At 43.6% G+C, this 20,475-nt stretch overlaps 1 protein-coding gene across 1 annotated transcript in view; it reads right to left on the reverse strand.

Annotated features, from left to right (window-relative positions):
- Positions 1-571: 571 nt before the first annotated feature.
- The window catches only part of LHFPL6 (LHFPL tetraspan subfamily member 6), a 236,163-nt gene continuing 216,259 nt past the window's right edge, over positions 572-20,475 (reverse strand). The window contains exon 4 of the mRNA XM_006025779.3: positions 572-1,723. Within this exon, the coding sequence (XP_006025841.1) occupies positions 1,605-1,723 (119 nt within the window). The 3' untranslated portion in view covers positions 572-1,604. The remainder of the gene's footprint in view (positions 1,724-20,475) is intronic.

Below are 20,475 nucleotides of genomic sequence, written 5' to 3' on the forward strand. Positions count from 1 at the left end.
ATTTCTATATCAATTTTCCATTTATGGTCTTGACTTTCTAAAGGGTGGCGGTATTAATACCATTGTCATTAACTGGGGCACAAACAAGACAAGTGACTGGCCCAACATCACAGACAATGTTAGTGGTAGATCCAGAATTAGTTATCATGTGTTCAGACACTCAGTCCTGTGACTCATTCACATGATCATTTTGCCTTCCAAAATTGCATTCTGACTGTTTAAAATTAACAGCTTTACTTTTGGTTGGATCAGCTATCTCATTTTCTCTCACTTTTGGGACATAGCATACCATGGCTGTCTCTGTCAACTGTTGTTATATTTATCCCCAGAGTTTTATCTGGGGACAGTTTTGCATATCAGTCCACTAGCTGAATAAAACCCTTCAGGAACCCTTTGAAGGAAAAGATTGTAAATAGACTGCAAAAAAAAAAAAAAAAAAAAAAAAGCATGGGAATTAATGTATATACATTAGCAGGACAAAGTACATAACAGAGCAAACTTTGTGATTGTGACTTTTTTAAAGAGGTTGTGAGAAAGGAATAAATTTATCCAATTACACACTCCATTCTAGTACTGATCAAAGAAAAATTTATTTACAGAAATTTTCAATACAAACATAAAATAGCACATTTATATATATTTTTACAAAAACGAATATTGAAATAATAAACATGGTACAGCACAAAAGGACAATTATGAGCTAAACATAACAGTGACAAAAACCATGTCTGGAAGAAGTTTCCCATTAGTCTTATGTAATCAATGGTATTCTACAGTACCATGAGTGGAATTCTTAATGGACAGAAAGATGTCCATTTACTGTACTTCATAAGAGTACCATAGGCAAAGGCTACATATGCTGAGTACTATGTTGCATTTTTGTAATAATGCTGAAAACACAGAGGCATAATAAAAGTTTTATAAGGCTGAATAATCCATTAATTAAATGCTTCAGGAGAAAAGTGTACAGAGAATATACAAAATACTGATAAAGTGGCTTATTGGTCCATTTATTAGGTCTAATGTATAGTTTAAAAAGTGTTATAACATTGAATTTAAATCATCAAACAAAGTAAAAAAGAGAGAAGAAACTAAGAAGAAATGCACCAAGAAGTTTGTATTTTATTTGTTTTGTACCATGGACATGATGACTGTGTGTGTGTCTGCGTGTGCGTGTTTTCAGGACTGTTGTGCTGAAAGGAAACTATGGCAGATTATACCCTGCCTTCTGGCACATCACTTCCCTTTTCACCAGTCTTTCAATTAATTGGTGCATTGTAACATTCACAATTTACTGAGAAGAGTATTCTTTGCTCCCTACAGTTATATTCTTTCAGAGTAGACCAGAAATGAACTCTGTTAAGAAAGAACTGCTCATCCCACCCGAGATTCTTGGCCTTTGGTCCATCATGCCAGCCTCCCCACCCTCCCACTATTCACAGTATCACCCGATGTTACCTTGATACACCCACTGCCATTTCCGACTGACTGTACTGCAGTTAAGAGCTAAAGCACTGTATTCAGAAGAAGTTTGCAAGTCACTTCGGCCTCTCAAAGCTCATTTGTTTTCTAAACCGGTCTTGTTTGCCACTCATCTGTCAGCCTCAGTAAGGGTACTGTTTCTGTTTCTTGCCAGAGAAGCAGGCCAGCCAAGTACAGATTAACATAGCTGCAGCCGCTCCTCCTCCAGTGCAGTAATAAGCCCAGCCAATTTCACAGGTACCTGCCAGGAACAGATGAGAAGAAGCAATGTTATACAGGAAGAAATCTTTGCTTTCACCACAACTATATAAAGTCTTTCCTCCTGAAGCAACAAAAGAGAAATGAAAGCATTAGTAGTCAAATACAGCATATGCTGACAAGCATTTTATCCCCTGTATCAGCTTTGTGGTTTCATTCTTCACATAAGCAACTTTTCAGTCAAAGAATCATCTGGGCATATATTGCCTAACAAATTCCCTGCTACTGCAGAGACCAAGGCGTCAGTACTGCTCTTACCTTTCCTACTCTTTTCTACTGCAGGTTTTTTTCAATTTATCTGTTGCTATGTGGCTGTGGTATTTGGGAGGGGCTGGGGTGGAACTTCTTGTGGACTCCTTTTGACAAATGGTTGCAGGGGACTGCATTTGTCCACATGCTTGCACTGCAGAGCCAGGCATTTTTAAAAGCACTTCATGCTGCGGTGTATGCATTTGTATAAATGGTGAAATGCGCGTCAGCGCTGAGGAAATGGCAGCGGTGTGGTTTTGACCTAAAACACAGGGAAGGTGTTTTAGTTTAAAAGCGTACCGCCACCATTTTCTCAGCACTGATGTGCATTTTGTCATTTATACAAATGTATGTGATGCGGCACCGGGCGCATCAGCTTGCGTGTGGAGCAGAATTGATTGAGTCTGCTCCAACGCGCCACATTTCCAGCACGTTGGACCAGACAAATGTATGTGTATAAATGTCCAATAGAGGTCCCTTCCAGTCATCTGTTCCGAAGTCTGTTTATTTTGGCAGAGCCATTCAAACATTAGTACTATCTATCTAGGTCCTTGCACCATGTCCATCCCTTCAGTGTCTAAGTGTAGAGGATCCTCCAGTTAAGTAATTAATTAGGTAATTACTCTTTTACTGAATCTTGCTCAGGTCAACTCAACAGACCATTCCTTGACCCGTGCTGGCAAAAGGACCAGTTTCTGTCTCTTTTCCACAGAACTAAATCTGAGGGCAAAACTGGGGTATTGCCAAGGGAATACAATTAGCACTGGAACGTCTTCTTCTATGCATCCGCAAACAGACATGGGTGTGTCAAATCTATCCTTGATAGAACTTCTAAGCTGTGAAGAAGAGGCAAGAATTGATTTTCAAGCCCTGAACTCTGCTGCTTCTGTAATATAACCAGTAAACCAAAAGACTTTATCTGTATATTGTGGAACAATTGTGCATTTCATGGTTTTTAGTTTTGTAATTTAATTTAATAGGAGATACACAACTAAAGCTCCCCCGCTATTTGTACCTATACAGATCTTGAGGCCAAGTACAGACATTCAAAAAGCCCAAGGAGGAATTGATCTAAGTTATCTAGTTTACTGTAAGCAATGTAGTTTAGATTGGTAGTGAAGAGAACACACTTTTTCCCTTTGGTTGAGGGGGGGCAAAGCTTAGACTGGGTTCTGCCATTTTTAAACCATTCTATGGGCATTTATACATGTGCTTACATGCTCCAGGACTGGTGGGGCAGCAGTGGAACACTTTAATTAGAGCAGCTCCAAGAGCCATTCTATTTAAAGCAGCCAGAGTGTCTCTCATGTATAAGCGTCCCCATGCTTAAAAATGGTGGCGGGGTGCTTTAACTAAAGATTGTTCAACGAGCTTTAGTTAAAGTACCCCCACCACCATTTTTAAGCATGGGGACGCTGATACACGAGATGCTGGAGTGTGGTAATTACCACGCTCAAGCAGACTCGATTAATCGAGCCTGTTCCGACATGCTGTAATTACAGTATATCGAAGCAGCCTCGCTGCTCGTATATAGGTGCCCTATGTGTGCTAAACTGTTCTGTTACAAGTATAGACAGGTTTCCAATCACTTATACCAGTAAAAATGTAGTGTCTGTACCTGGTCTGAGTGATTTCAAGGGGTTATGTATTTGTAAAAGTATCTGCCTCTGTGCATTTATGGCAGAACTCCAGTGTCTATTTCCAAAGACATTTATTTGAGGTAATTGTAAGTCACATCTCTTCAACTGCTGCTGCTTGATGTCACTGTACTAAAATGGCCAGAGCTGGCCAGAGCTGAAATTTCTTCCTGACCATTAATTTTTCATCCGAGAAGCAAAACTGATACTTCTATGAAGATACCTACACCATATTCTTTCCTCTGCTGCTAGACAAATTTGTATCACCATGGAAAGCTAGCTTTGTGCTCCTTACTTTAAAACAGTGCTTCAAAAATAGTATTTATAAAAATAGGCTGAAATGCTACATTGAAAAAAAATGGTCCTATCTACCACACTGTTTCCATAAATGGAAATTTTTCACTTTTGGGACAGTTTGGCTAAATATAAAAGGCATTGCCTTGAACTGCATAAAACAAACATGGTAACATTCAAAGCTGTGATCTGTGAATGACCGAACTTTCACTGCCTCTTTGCATATGAAGAGCAAATCACTCTGAGTATTTTAAGTTGGTAGTGAAGAGCTATCTAAAAAACCCCCATGAATTGCTTCATCAGACCGGACTCCTTTGGGTCCCAGTGGAATTCTAAATAAAACTGTCAGGCTGCTTTTTACTAAACTGAGAAGTAAAGCTCCTCTTAGATGTCTGTCCACCCAAAGAGGAAATATTTGATTGGAGGATTTGGTTTGCCTACCCTTCTTTTAAGAAATTAGAGAAGCTAAGCCATATTTAAACTGTCCCCTTTCACTTTCCATAATGGTTCGTCAGACCAGCCTCCAAGCTTTCTTGGTCAGCAAATTGCAGTTTTCAACACAGGGGAAAACTACATTTGACATTTAAAGTAGAGGTTGCTGGCTTTGAAAACACATTAGAAGTGAAGCAGACAGCCCCGTTGCCTGCCAAGTCCAGAGAGAGAGAGACATTGGAGGCATGGTTTCCCTAGCCACTGCAAATCTCTCCAGGCAGCACTTGAGTGTGCTCTGTTGTTACAGACCACTCAGGCCTGCTGCACCTAACTCAGGACTCAAATTTGCCTTATCCAGGAATAACTGAGAGAATGAACTTCTTCCATTATCATAATTTAGTCTCAAAATTTAATTCTATTGTAAATGGTTCACCCAAATTATATCCATGATTCAGCTACAAGCAACCTATCCTGTGGCAGCCAAACAGGATAAATCTTTACTGGGCTGAATCTGGACAAGTTTGCTGTAGGTGTGAATGCAACAGGAGCCAATGTTGGCTGTACATGTGTGGGCTGGGAATGATGGGGTGGGATTTTCTCTGTGACATGAGGAACTTAAAGGGAGCATCCCTATCACTTCTGACACAAGAACCTTTTAGCCTGGGAAAAAGTTCTTTCTCCTGGAAATAGGGGAAAGTAAGGAAAACCTGTTCTCCCATCTCAGGACTCCAGCCCACCCCAGGGGCAATTTTTATTTAGTATGGACTGATATAATTGAGGACCACGGTCACCATGACACAGCCATGGGCCTCCATTTTCATCACCTTCTACTTTGAGTGGTTGTTGAGGGGTGGCGGGGGGGACGGGGACTATTCAGTCTCAAAAGGCAGCATGCAGCTCTCTTCTGCCTTTCAAGAGGGGCAGCTGTGGCTATCCTTCATTGTAGAGTAGCAGGGACAGTAATGAGGGTCTTCCTTTGTCTCCTTGGAAGTCAGGTTAGAAGGTGTCTGGCCTTAAATATTTACCCCATGCGCAGGTTTGTTTGTTTTTCTTTTAGTAAAAATTTTCGTGCTCCAAGCCAAATTGGCCAAATCAATTCCAAATCCGTGGCCATTCAAGAACCATGTGTGGCCCTACTACCGGCAAACATCCTCCACCCCGACCTGGGGCATCAGATGTTTCCAAATCATTTGGCAGGCATCCTACGTGCAGGCCCAAGCCCGGCGGTTTGGGGTTTGGATGCCCCTGAGTTTCGCTCACCCTCAGCCGTATGGCCGCAGGAGCAAGCTAGGGAGCAGGACTGTAGAAAGGTAGGTACTGTTGCAGTGAGTAGTGCTGCAGGGTGTCTCTAGCTCTGTTCCCATGCTCCTCCTCCCCCCCCTCCCACCCGAGTGAGCAGACCACGGTGCAGGAGCAAAGCCGGGGACTTAAGTTCTGAGGAAAGTAAAAAATCCCCACTTCCCTTTCCCTCCATGCACAGAGGCACATCCCCTCTTCTCCCTCCCCTCTCCTCTCATTCTCCCCTCTCCACCTGCCACTGCCAGTGGCTGCACCATCCTATGGGGGCGAGGGGAGCTCCTATCCTACTGCAGCCAGGCTGTGCAGGGGCTGCACTCACCCAGGACTGCAGCAGTGACAGCACTGGCAGGTGAACACGTTTTCCCCTCCCCACGCTTGCTCCCAGCCTGCCAAGGAACACATGGGGAAAGAAGAAAAGGAAGGGAAATGCACCTGCCCAGTGCTGCTCTTACTGCTATGGGGGCTGGGCTCAGCCCAGGGCCACACAGCCCAGTGGGCAGAAGCTCCCCTTACTCCCAGGCAAGGACAGCAGCAGTGGCAGCAAGTAAGGGAGAGTGGAATGAGAGGGGTAGGAGATGGGAGGGGAGAGGTTGTGTCTTTGAGCAGGGAAAGGAAGGGGTAGGGGGATTCTTGTCTTCTTCAGGACTTTAGTCTCCAGCTACTGCTCCTTAGGCATGATCGGAAGGGGGAGGAGGAAGGTATAGTTATGCCCCTGCATCCTCTCTGGATCTGCCCCTGGGGAGGGATAAGGGAGTCATGTTTGTATGTGACAAATATAAGAACAAAGAGCTGCTGGATCAGTGCTGTAGAACTGCTCAAGAAATAAAGGGCACACATTCAACCATGGACATGGCAAGCTGTGATTATTTCTCCACGCTGTGCTCTGTTTACTCACAGGAACACTGTGACACTTTAATGATACAAGGAATGGCAGGCAGCGCTGCCCTTTCAGATGCAAGTGCAAGCATGGTTACGAGGAACAAGAAAATGGCAGATAAGAGACAGTGGGGAGATTTGCCCTTACAGCAACAGTGACATGAAAATAAACCTGCCCATTAATTCCATCCAGCATCAGGAGCCCTGGGAGCCCCTTGCTAGAACAGCATGATCTACACTTGGAAACTAGAGAATGGAGTCATATATGGAGCTGTAATGCTGGAAAAAACCTACTGTTGGGAGGGCTGGAATGCCAAAGATTCCTTAATTATAGTCTTCAAGGCAGCAATAAAATGTTTCAATTTACCTGTTGAAATGAAGGCTCCTCTACACTACAGCAAACAGGCATGTGTTAACTTGAAACAATGCTATTTCCCCTTTCAGGGGGGAAAAAATAGGCTTGGGTTTGTAGCATTGCTCTCTTGTGTTCTCATTTTGACAGCTATTCTAATGCATTGCACCCTAAGTAAAGATTGCTGGTTGTCAACAATTGGGCAGTTCAGCTGCTGTTTAATTGCAAAATAACTTTAGGTTCAACATTTGCATTAAGATCTCTCATTTAAATGTTGACAAAGCTTTGTAAAAGTGCAAAATATACAAAAATCAAGCAGTTAAACTTTAAGGTGAAATGGAAAGCAAACAAACCAGAAACAATTATACAGTTGAGAGAAAAATTCATTTATCTCTCTTCATTTATATTTTTATAGCAGTTAGAACAATAGCTACCATGGTATGGCCCTCATCCTGGCACTTGTTTTGCAATGATGCCAATGGGACTATTTTCCTACTTAAAGTTAATGTGTCCACAATTGTATCTTCAATGCATGTTCTGGAATGATGCTCTGCTTGGAACCTACCTTTTCAGTTAAATAAAGTTTTAACCCTTCATATAAATTGTAAGATCACAGAGAAGTAGGGATAGAAAGACATCTAGCCCAATCCTCTGTTCAATATAGGGTTATTCCAGACACGGGTCTGCCTAACCTGCAATTAAAAACTTCCAATGATGATGAATCTATACCCGCTCTAGGTAGCCTGTCCCAGTACTTAACTACCCTTGTAATGAGAAAGTTCTTTCTAATAGCTAAGGTAAATCTGCCTTTGTGCAACTTAAGACTATTACTTCTCATGCCTCCACTGACCACAGATAATATTTGATTGCCATCCTTGTTATAATAACTGTTGTTTTTGTTTTCAAAGATAGTTATCAAGTTCTCCTTTTCTCTCCTGTTTTCCAAACTAAATAATCCCAATTCTTTCATCCTTCCCTATGTTTTAAGTTGCCTAGACCTTTAAAAATATTTGTTGCTTTCCTCTAGATCTTGTATGATTATCTACCTCATTCAAGTGCATTGCCCAAAATGTGAAGCAGTACTCCAATTGAGGCCCCCCCCCCCCTTCCCTGCTGAATAGAGAGAGAGAATCATTTTTCATGACTTACAACACTTCAGGTAACATGCCACAATATGCTATTACCTTTTTTTTTTTTACACCCATATGACATTGGTGACTCAGGTTCAGCTTTGGATCTACTCCTTTATATCCTTTCCTAGTCTACTGGTAATGTAGTTGATGACTCCCATTTTGTAGTTGTGCATTTGATTATGTCAGTATTTACTTATCCAGTCAGTAAGGCTTTTGCTTTTTTTAAAGCAAAGCTGATAAGGAGCATAAATAGCTGGGGCTACTGGCTGATTCACTGACTGGGGAATGGCACACTGCTGTCTAGTATGTTCCTGTTGAGCTTGCAGCCAAGAAGTAACTTTTTTTTTAATTGAAATTATTAAAATTTGAACTGTCAAGATTACTTCTCAAATCACAAACATACAAGGACAGATGGAAACTGGCCCTCATGCAGTTGAACAAAGAAAGGGAGACTTGAGTGCAAGGCATATTTCCCCACTTCTCTCCTCTCTCTAGTACAGGTTAACAGCAATTGTGCAGAGGCTCTGACAGGCAAAGTTAGGACCTTACCTTTCTAAAAAGACCAGGGAGTGGATCCAGCTGGCAGTTGAGCAGACAGCACACTGTACCCTCTCAAGGCCTGAGGTTGTAGGCTGCCAGAAGCTCTGAGACCTTGTGTATAATACTTTACAATCTGTTGGCTTGAGGTGGCACCTCCCTTTACTCTCTCCCCCATTACTCTTTACTCTGGATGTGCACTTGTAACACAATATGGCAGTCCTTGAAAAAATAATCATAGTACATGGCTACTGATGTGTCCCAGCTATTATAAGAGTATAGAGTCCATCAATTCAATAGCATTTACCAAAAAGTCTGCAAGCCTTTCTGGACATGAGTAAATAAATTGTCTGGTGAAAGAACAGACAAAGAGCTGAGTCACTGGTGCCACAAGACTACTTTTAGTTACAAAGCGGTTCCAGCCAAGGCAATGTGGGGGGGCAGCAGCAACTCCAGTTCTGGCTCTAGCATTGAGTACACAGAGCAGCCGTGGCTCTCACTGTGCACCCCATGCTAGAGCTGGAGCTGTCTTAAAGTTTGTTAAATAAAATAAATCAAGGAATGAGAATAGGGGGAGCTAGTTTAATACTCAAAGTAATATCAGCAAGAAAGGAAGTGAAAGGTCCAGTCCATCACCAGACTGCAGCGATGGTCTGGTTTACTCCAGAATGCACCTATGACTTTTCTTAATTTCTGCCATGATTTCTATGGACATGCTGTATTCCCATAACTCTGTGACTTTCTCCCAGATTTATCATGGGAAATCTGACAGGAAGTGAGTTTACTTAGCCAGTTGGGGCATTTTTATATGTGGTTCAGGAGGCATGGTGGGGCCGCTTTAATTAGCGAGCCATGCTAATTAAAAGCACCTGAATGTCACATGTATCAGCATCCCAATGCTGAAAAAATGGCAGTGCAGCACTTTGAATGAAAGCTCATTCAACGAGCTTTTGTTCAAAGCATCCCACCGCCATTTTTTCAGCGCAGGGAAACTGATACATGTGATGCTAGACTGTGTTAATTTCCACACTCTAGCAGACTCAATTAATCGAGTCTGCTCCGACACACTGGATTTCCAGCACGTTGGAGCGGGCTCCCTGCATGTGCATAAGAGCTCTTGAATCTCAACAGATCCCTGATCTACCATGGGGCTCCACAGTGATCCTATCACAGTCCCAGAAATTTTGCCTGTTCTCATCTCATTTGGTTGGTCCTTTAAAGGTCCATCACAAATACTCAAGAGATTCATAGAAATACATAAGGTTTTTATCTAAAATTTTCAATAAATGGAATATATAAAAAACTCTCCCATATATCTTTGAGATACGAATATGTTAAATTAATTGCAAGACCTAAAATCATATCTCAAGTCTCTTCAATTGCTTTATTGACGATCTTAAGTTTGAATTGGGATAGAAGCCCAGAGAAATGGGAAACTAATAATCTATCTTTAAGTAAGATCTGCTATCTAAGAAAAAGCAGCTTGAGAATTGTTGAAACTGAGGAAATAGTGCTATAAAGCGTTCTGTGAACAATACTGATTAATCCAGAAACTCAGCATTGACAACTCCTGCTTACAAAACCTTGCATAGCAACTCTAATTAGCAGGTTTACATGAGTGTCCATTAGTAGGAGGGAAGGTGAAATCACTTAATCAATCAGGGTGTTGAAAATAATCAGACAATAAAATAAGGAGTGGGATGGCAGAAGATGTACAGTGACCTAATAGTATGAATGCTGTGAAATTAATGAAAAGGATAATCGGCTAATAAAGACTGGGGCATTCTTTTTTTCTTCATGAATGTGAGAAACATTTATGAACAGAAGGAGTCTCCTTCTTTACACGATGAACAATGGTCATGTGAAATCACCTGCCAAAGGCAGCATGAAAAGTTACAACCTGGAACTCATCCAGAAAGGAGGGAAGTGCATGAAAAAATAACAATGTAAGTAAAAACACAGCTGAGCAAATAATTTGGAACAAAAATGGTATGTGGAAAGCTTGCCTCTTTCTGTCCCCCCACCCCAGGGGAGCTCCAATCCACCTACTCTCCCCTCCCCCACTCTAGCAGAGGCTGGGCAAACACAGATGGGAACTCTCTCCCCCCCCCTTATCCCCTCTGCTATAATGAAGACAGCACTGGTAGTGGCGCTGGCTGCATCAGCCCAGCCCGGCTCACACACAGGGACAGACAGAAGTTAATGAAGGCACTCCACTTTGGAACACCTTCATCTGAACCCTCATTAAATGAGAGTTAATTTGTCACTTTTGAGGTGCTATGCAGCTGTGCGCTTCTGTCAGGGCATGGCTATAAAGCACTTTCAAAGGGTCAATCACGTGACAAATATCACTTCTGTCAGCACCCTGTATTTCTCATTTTTTGGAAATATTTCAATATTTTTCCCTATTTTTAATAGTACAGCTTTGCATTAAATATTTGAAACTGAAGTTATGTCAATTAGCTATGGTTCATCAAAGAAATTATCTAGCATTTCATTTCTGATCTCTGATTGAACAAATGTAACCCTCAAGTTGTTCTGACAGTGTAAAAATTGGGGCAATGTGACATTTAGAAAATGGTTGTCAGTCTCTTTTCTTATTATTTATTTGTGAGCATTCATATCACCAAAGGTTGCATTTGAATCAGAATTTCATTTTGTCAGGACCTCAAATTTATTTTGTGTGTAAGCAGGTCTTGCAATGATAGAAGAGAAAGTTAGCCCCATGACAATCACAAAACTCAGTTTCCAAATACTGAATAATCACAGAAGTCTAACTGCAAACTATCTGTAGCAATAGGTTCCAGTACACCTTGGAGCGCTTGCCATTAGTCAGCAGAGTTGCCTGATAGCAATATGCTCACCCCTCTCACTTTTTTCCAACTGCTGATTCTATGAAAATAAAATTTTAAAATATCCATTAGTTTAAATAGTCCAAATTTTTTTAGCTATCCAATAATTCTTCCAGTAGTCCACTGATGTAATTACGAGAAGGGTTTTAAGCATTAAAGAATGGAAGTGGAAGTGGTTCTTGAGGTAGTCTCTGTTAGGACTTAGCTTGACCTATGAACATGTCTGAGGACCCATGATCCATAGCTCAAAACGTGTGAGAGATATTGTCCATTGAGCCACTCTGAATAAATAGCAAATTGTAAAAAACACGTGATCTGTTTGCAGATAATCTGTGACTGGAAAAATCGAATTTGTCAAATAGATTGCTCCTGACATACAGTTTCAAACTCTATTATTTTAAGTGCTCCAAAGGATTATCCTAGTTTCTAAACCTTTTCATGATTGTATCTTAGCACTGGATGTCAACATGGCCAGATGTTGAAATGATTGCTACTTAACGCAAGTTAACTACCTGACAAATCTGTTCTATGTTCAGTGACGTTTGTTTATTCTTAGTAATGGTATTATCTGTTTTTAAAGGTAATTTATGACAATAACTTGATGGTAATGGTAACTATCAGTTAAAGAGTTCTCTTAATATTTTAACCTTCAAAAAGCTGCATAGAGCAATTTTAAGGATGTGGACAGAGAACATGTTAATCATTCCAAGAATGTCACTGATTGTCCCTCGTCAGAAGTGTCTACACATACACTAGTAAGGGTTCCCTCATCTTTTAGGGATTGCAGACCACCATGCCTTCCACGCATAAGCTACTGGAGTTTCCCCAGGATTCCTCTAGAAAGCAGAAAGATCCAGACTGGGGCAGCAGGTTAGAATGGAGCAGTCGCTAGGTGGTGGGAGGCTGTGTGGCATGTTCAGGGTTTTTAAGAGGACTCTGTGCTCTAGACACTCCCCACGAACTCTCTAGCTCTTACAACTACTCAGGTACCTTCACTGCCACCAGCTGAATAAAGGTGTGTGTGCAGGGCGGAACCAGCGAGGCAGAGCTGCCTGCAAGAGTGCAGCACAGAGGGCAGGAACAATTAACAGTTAATGGGATAATTCATGTCACATTGAGCATGCACTTCACACTGACAGCTGTTCTTGACCATTAAGTGCTGATCATCAGGGATCTGGATTTTCTCTTATTTTAAAAATCCCTAATTTTCAGTTTTAAAAAAGTACATACATTAGCGGTATTTCATTTAAATTACCCAAAAAAGTGGATTGGGGTTAGTTTTGTTTTTTTTAAACTGAAAATTGGGGATTTTTTTAAAATCAGAATAAACCAGGATCCCTCCTGATCATCCCACTGCATCCAACAATTGGCAGGTTTCTACTGTTACCGGCACAACCACTCACCTACTGTAAGAAGGGGGCTATAAAGTTCCCCCGCTTCTCCCGGCTACGCCCCTCAACCTAAATAAGTTTGGGACTTATGCCCAGTGTCCCTAGCAGGGAAGGCAAACTGACACAGGGACTTTCTGCTTCCTCACCTTACAGACTATGGTCTCTGTAGGCAATAGATCTTAGGGCAGTAGAGTCCTGGTTGCATGCCACAACAACCCCCACTGCCCTGCATGGGTTTGGGGGAGAGGTGAGGAGCAGCGCAGTGTGGGATGCTTGGAGGAGTGTGACAGGTCGCCCTCCCCAGCGCCATCTTCTGGGTCATCTGCGCCTTACGTGGGGCGCCCTTGGAGTCCTCTTGGACCTCTGCTGTCCCACTCTAATCTCTCCTGTCACGTCTTGATGGAATTAGTATGCGAGCGGGAAACTGCCGGTTATATTGGTTATGTTGGGGTCTCTCCTATAAGGTTCTGACCCCTTTTTCCTCTAGCTAGACCTCTACATCCAAACCCACCAAACACGGTTAGACTCTGAGGCTCTAGCTCATCCTTCCAGTGCCTGGAGGCTCTTGACCTCTTTTCCAGCTCCCTTCTGAGGCATGACACCCCCCTGGCCCGGAGGCACACATGCCAGCCCCACAGTCAAAGGGGCCACAAGTTCAAAACCCAGGCGTGACTCCACCCTTCCAAACAACGGAAAAACACAATCCTGCACCCCACCCCCCAGGTGCTCCAGGCCTCCCTGGCCTTTCTAAGGTCATCCCAAAAGCTGCACCCTCACTGGTGCCGGGGATCCCACTCTGGAGTGGGTCCCTACAATGAGGCCTCCTCCAACCCCCCACCCAAACCACCGGTATTAAATGGCAACACAAACGCAAGCCCCTTGGCTATAACATAAAAACTTAAGCCGCCCGGCTCTAACCCCGCTCAAGCCTACCAGGGGTACGTCATCCCGCAGCAGTGTCAGATGCTGCTCCTGCATTCAAGCAGCTTCTCCCTTCCATGAGAGAGCTCCTTCCTCCTTTGCTGCTGGCAGGGAACACCCCCTTGGCCTCAGTTCTGGTGTTTAAATGGGAGCTAGGCCCTCCCCTTCTGGTCAGCTGACTGCTAGCAGGTGGGGGACACTGGCTCTCTCTGGTCATCCTGGCAACCGGCACCTGAGCAGCTGTTCCGGCTCTCCCAGTAGCAGGCACCTTAGTGCCCTGCTACAAGGAGTCACCAGACAAGAGGCATGAAATGTTTTGTGTCACACACAACACTAAACGAGTTCAAGGAGGACCAGCACCTGATTTTCCTGGTGTGCTTTGGAAACATTCTAGGAAGTTTAAACCAGTCTAAAATGGCCTGCATGTCTAGACTCTTGAGGTACCTATAGATGCGCTTGTTCACTTCCTAATTAAAATGCTCCAGCGTCACCTTACCATCCTTTGTACTGAGCCCGCACACATTTCAAAATTGCTGCAGGGGCACTTGTATCTAAACCTCATTGAATGAGCTTTAGATAAAGCATCCTACGGCCATTTTGAAATGTGCAGGGGCTTAATACACAGGATGGTAAGCTGTTTTAATTAGAGTGGCTTTCTGGGAACTGCTCCAATTAAAACACTCCCCCTGCCCCCATCCCGAGCACATGTATAGGCAGCCCAACGTCATTTAAAATGTTCTAGATATTACATCTGTCCATGCCCTAACAAGGCTCCTAGAAAAACACATCCCTTGACAGAGAAAAATGTTCATGATCTTTTGAATGTAGTTCAGATGCTTGCCTAGAGCAAGGTTTGAACTACAATACACCATGACAGAAGATGATGGGGTATAACTGCACCAAATTATGAAGTCAAATATGTACCTATGTTGAAATATTAGTACCTTGCCTGTATTAATTTGTCCCCCCCCCCGCCATATGCAACCTCATTGCCCTCCAGACAACTGCACTGAAAGGCATTTACTGAGAGCCATCAAGGTTGCATATCTAAAGCTGTCAACTTTTACTCTCTGTGAATGGCCAACCGCCATGGAACCTTCCTGCATAGAGACCCATATAACACCCCCCAGTTTGTCACAGGACAGAGACCAGTCTAAGAGCTGAGTTTTTCACTCTATACATAGCTTATCACTGCTGCTTTCAAGAAGGACTTGTAGGAAGCCTGCAAATGCTGGCAAAACGTAGACGTGCAAAAGGCATTATTTCGGATAAAAGGAGAGTGCATCTTGAGACTTGTTATTTTCAAATGCACTGAAAGAAAAGGAACCTTAGTTAAACTCCTTCTGTTAAGCCTCTGTTGATATTTTCTGGTATGTTTTCCTCAAAGAGGTTAAATGAATAAGGCCAGTACACCTATGGCTTAGGGGGGCACTGAGGGGACAAGTATATATGACTGGGGAAAGGGGAGGTCCAAATCTCAGATACTGGTTCTAGGATCTAGTGGTACCCTTTATCCCAAGACAGGGAATCAGACAAGAGATCTGAGCCTACGAGGTACCCTAGGATGGAAACACCACGGCGCACCATGGTGGTGAGTGGGGACTGCCCACAGCTGCCGCCAGTGGTGTTGGGGGGCAGTAGTGAACTGCAAGCGGGGACCACACGCAGCCGCTGCCAACCATGTTGGTGTCATGGGGTAGGGCAGGTGAGGGTGACAACTGCCCACAGAAGCTGGTGGTGGCTTCAGCAGCGCCAAATCTCAGGGGCGCCCCCCGCCCCCGGTCCTCCCCTACGCATCACCCATGCAGCCAATTTGCTTCCTTTGGTGACATCTTTTTTGATCCCTGAGACATGGCTCAAAGAGTCTGAGGGCTAACCAGTCTCAGTTCATTTGGAAGGAAAACAGTTATCCATTCATAACATGCAGGGTGGAGCACTTGGCTAGTCACTAGCATTCTCTAAGGAAAGCCCATCAGGTCTTTTGCAGCACCATGATATGCCTCACAAAAAGGAAAGTCTGTGCCTGAAGATGTCCATAAGCTCAATCAAGGTAAGTAAGAAGCAAAGACTCCAGTAAAACATATTGTAATAACAACAGGAAAAGGATACTGAAACCATCTGGTCAAAGGCCTATTCCTCTTAATTAAGACTTTGAAGGCTCAAGTCAGCAGAGCACAACAGGTTTGAGATTACTGTTGCCTGTATCAGCAAAACAAAGTTTCACACATTTATGTGTGAACGTTAGACAGTAAGGTAGTAAAATACAGGCAAATATCCAGGATTGGTACAACAGTGTGTGCGCAAGCTGTTCACAATACTTCACAGAACAGAAAAAAAGTGGTCAGCATAAAACCATAAAATCTCATAAACTGCAATATTCCAAGAAGAGTGATGGGATACCCATGGCTAGGAACAATTAAAACAACAACGTATGCACTAGACAATTCACTGCAGGGATTTGTCTTGAACTAATAACATATTATTCTAAATGCCAGCTGAGGCTCAGTTTTGCAAATCATGATGAACATGTAATATTTTTAATCATTTATATTTGATATAAACACCATTTTTTGTCAACCAGGGTGGGTTTGTATAAGTAGATATAAATCCTATCCCTAGACATTCCCTTCAGAAATGTTCCCAAGGAAAATATCCAAAAAAACACAGATCACTAATAATATTAATCCCTACCATACTTCTTGTCAGTAGACCTCAAAGCACTTGGCAAAAGAACTCAGTGTCATTCTCCCCATGTTTATAATGAAAGAACATGGAGAACACAGACAAGAAGTGACATGCTCAAGGTTATCCTGTGGGTCAGTAGCTGAGCCAAGAACAGAACATTGATCTCCTTAGTCTTAGTCTAGTACTTTTGCCACTGGGATCCACTTCCTTTAAAGTTAAAGGGAGTAGGGAGCTTCTCTCCTACATATGCTTTTGAAAATTTCCCTTTATATATACACATTCAGCTTAGAACAAGGTGACAGCTTTTAAGAGGCTTTTTACAAAGTTGGTTCATCACTTGCAAAATGAAAATGCTACTGCAAGTGTTCTGTACAGCCCTAATGTTTAATGCCAATTTCTTACGATTCTTGGCAAGATCTCTCTGAACCTTCAATTTTCCCTGGTGGGAAGTTCATTTTTTATCACTTAGTATTTTGTGACATCTTTTTTAATGTAATATAATAAATGTATCCAGCTTACATGAAGCTAAATTTGCTGTAAATTGCTTATGTAAACTGGATAATTTTTTAAAGGAACATCATTTGCTAATTGCTCTTGCTGTCTATATGATTCTGTATATCGGAATTTATTTAAGTTTTACTGTCTGCTCTGAAATAGTGTGCCTACCACCATGGAACAGACTGAGACCTCTGGGCAGTTCTACAATATAAATAATGCATAATAGAAACTTCAGCATATGCTGTACCAGGTTTTGACAATTTTGATCTTTTCTCATACATTTGCGAAGATATAAGACGGCTCCTTAGCATTTATTTAACTTATTTTTATATGCTTCAAGCCTGGCCCCCTTCTGGTGACACTCTAATTGGCTCCTGCCACATCTGCAGGCTCCTTCTCAGGCAGCCTGTCTTCTCTTAAAGTAGCAGGAGCAGCAAGTCTCCTGCTACACCAAGTTACTGATAGAATAATATTAGTTGACCCAGCCATTACAGTATTGGGGGCACTGTCATATACTAGGTAGGTAGATAAACAGACGGACATTTTCATGAAAGGAACAGCCGTATACTGGGCTACGTTTTGGTCACTTATGAATAAAGCTTTATTGATTCATTAGTCTAAATTAGCATTTTGTTTACAGGCTGATACCCTTAGTACAAACGACACATAGCCCAGGGCCTGAGCTAGGCAAGCAGTCCAGCCTTGAGAGCCATGGAGAGAGGAGCTGCTGGGCAGCAGGGCTCCTGGGTAACATCTGAGCTGGAGTAGGTAACTCTGGAGGCTTGAGAAAGGGACTAAAGGAAGGAGCAGGTCCCAAGAGGCATGGGAGTAAAGAGGCCTGGGAACAAGGAACAGAGAGCCTGGGGTCCAGAGAGAGACTGTCTGAGCCCAGGAGGGGATGAGTAGGCAGGGCCAGGGGCCTGTAGCCCAGCAGGGGCAGAGTTGGAAGTGCTGACACAGCAAAACAGCCTCAGCCCCAGGTGGGGAGTCTTGGGCTCTTGTTACTATAATAAGGGAAAAAGGCATCAGATAGAGCCCCGAAAGCTGAACAGGGCTGCTAGCCATAAGAAGGAAGGCAGCCTAGGCAGGGATCTGCCCACTAGAGGGGAGAGGCGCACCTGTGGCCACTTTTGGAGAACTCTGCCTGTGCCGGGTGGGCTGCAGGGTAATGGGCAACTAAGTAGTAGGGCAGAGTCTAGCCTAGAAGCAGTCATAAGCTGAGAAACCCCTGCTCAACTGGAGCTCCATGTGATGGGAAGGGTCAGGGCTTAGGCTGCATTTAAATCTAGGGCCTAAGCCAGGTCAGGGAGGCTGGAGTGAAAGAAGCTCCTGGCCATGACTGCAGGAAGGGACTCTATGACTCCTGGAATCCCCTAAGGATGCAAGTAAGACACTGAAGGCTTCCTGTCAGGTGGATGTAAACCAGGGCAAGGGGAGGCATAGCTGCTCTCACAGCAGCTACTGTTGATGCCTGGACTCAGCATGGGTTTACTTTATGTTATGGCAAGTGTGCTTATTCCTTTGTTACAGTTTAATCTGGTGGGTTGGGTTTGGTAATATCAGGGGTTGGGGGACGTCCCAATAGTGCCTGAGTGTATCTGGGGGTGTCTTGAGCCCCACAGGGTCTCGGGGCCCAGGACACAGAGTGGACTTTGACCCAAAAGCCAGCAGCAGCCAAGAAGGAGAGGGTAGGCTAGCTCAGGTAGAGGGTAGGCAGAGAGAGCCAAAGGAGGCTCAGAGCCCAGAGCATGTGGGACCAGGGCCAGGGCACCAAGGCAAACAGAGCCAGGTTCAGTGCCCACAGCCAGGGCAAAGATAGGGCTAAGGGTGCCTGAGAAGGACTTAGAGCCAGGGGCCAAGGAAGACAGACAGAGGCTGGAAACCAGAAGCTCAGTCCAGCACACTGGACTGGAGCTAGAGGGCCCAGCAAAAGAAATGGGCAGAAGCTGAAAAGGCTAAGGCCCTGACAAGAAAGCCTGCAAGGCATGGGCATGGTATGAGGGATGCTTGGAGCCACATAAGAGCCCTTAAGACTACAGATGCCATGGGTAGTATGGGCAGGTCAGGAGGACCCACTTTGCCTAAGATGGGTAAAACTGAGACAACAGGGTCTGGCAGGGACCTGCTGGTGGCTAGAAGAACTGGGGAGTGCTCTAGGACCCGTAGGCAGCTTCCCTTTCAGTGAAACAATCAAAGTGTGGAAGGCAAGTAAAAAGGGGAGAGCACCCTAGAGCCTGAGCTGGGGCAAGGGTAGCATGGTTGTCCAGGGCACTATGGCCACCCCTGAAACCTGAACATTGCTATAGGGGTCCAATCGTTGGAACAAGGCCAGAAACCAGGAGGTACAAGTGTAAACACGGCCAGGGAGCCAGAAGATCTCACTGGCCCAAAGGCAGGGCCATGGCCTAGAAAAAGGGGCCAAAGGCCAAGAAGGACAACAGGCAGAGACTGGAGGAGCCCATGAGTCTCAACTGGCCTAGGAGCAGGGTCAGGGCCCAGAGAAAGGGGGCAAAAGATTGGGGTTCACAGTCAGAGACTGATGGGGCCAAGGAGCCCATAGCCCAGGAGGGATGAGAACTGGGACTGGGAGCCCATAGCCCAAGAGGGCTTTGCTGACACATGCCCATGGGGCCTATAGCCCAAGAGGGGTGTTAAAAACAGGAGAGAGAGGAATAAGTAGTATCAGCAAGGCCTGGCCATGGGTACTGGGAAGGATGGAGCCCACATAATTAGCCCTTAAGGCGATGAGCAGTGACACCATCTGAAGAGATCTGACTTGTGAAGCCCTGAAGCAGCCTCCCTTTTCTGAAAGTATCATTTCATCAAGGCATGGCAGGAGAGGAGAGAGGGAGAATGCCCAAAGAGAACCAGGTTAACAAAGGCTGGGGGGGCTCCAGGGGCATCACAGCCACCCCTGGAGTGGAATTCTATTACACTAGGCTATACATGAATTGTATCTGGCCAGATATAGTCCATTTATGTCCATACTGGGTTGTACAAATATTTCCTTCTGTTTGAAAAATTCAGCTCTGTAAAATGTATTGCCCATAAAACTCAAGTTGACAACTGGATCCCATGTTGCTTTAAAAAAAAAATTATATATATATATTCAGTTTTTTAAAAAGCCTCAAACCAGCAGACACACTAAAGTGCCAAGTCAGGCTTTTTAGAAAAGAATACAAAAATACACTTGTATATGTAAATTAAAAGCATGATTATTTTTTCCTGAAGCCTTATTAAATGTTCCTTTGAAATTTACATATAAGTGGCTTTTTGTTTCTCTCTCACAATATGATCTATCTCAGCAGTATTTGGAGTGTTTGATTAGTCTGAAGCCTTTGTTGGAGTGCCTACAGACAGAAAGGAATACCTCTTATTAAATGCACCCGCTATGAATTAGGGTCTTTGTGGGTGTTTAGCACTGTTATTTACTCTCTCTGTCTAGGGTTGTTAAAGCTCTTTTCATTCAAACTGTTAATTCTTGAAGATTTCAGGCTAATGTTTTTGATGATGGAAAATTTTAGATATTTTTATCTCATGCTCAGAAACCCCAGACTTACCACTCCATTCCTTTCAATC

This window comes from Alligator sinensis, unplaced genomic scaffold (genome assembly GCF_000455745.1).
Source record: "Alligator sinensis unplaced genomic scaffold, ASM45574v1 scaffold1031_1, whole genome shotgun sequence".
NCBI lineage: Eukaryota > Metazoa > Chordata > Crocodylia > Alligatoridae > Alligator > Alligator sinensis.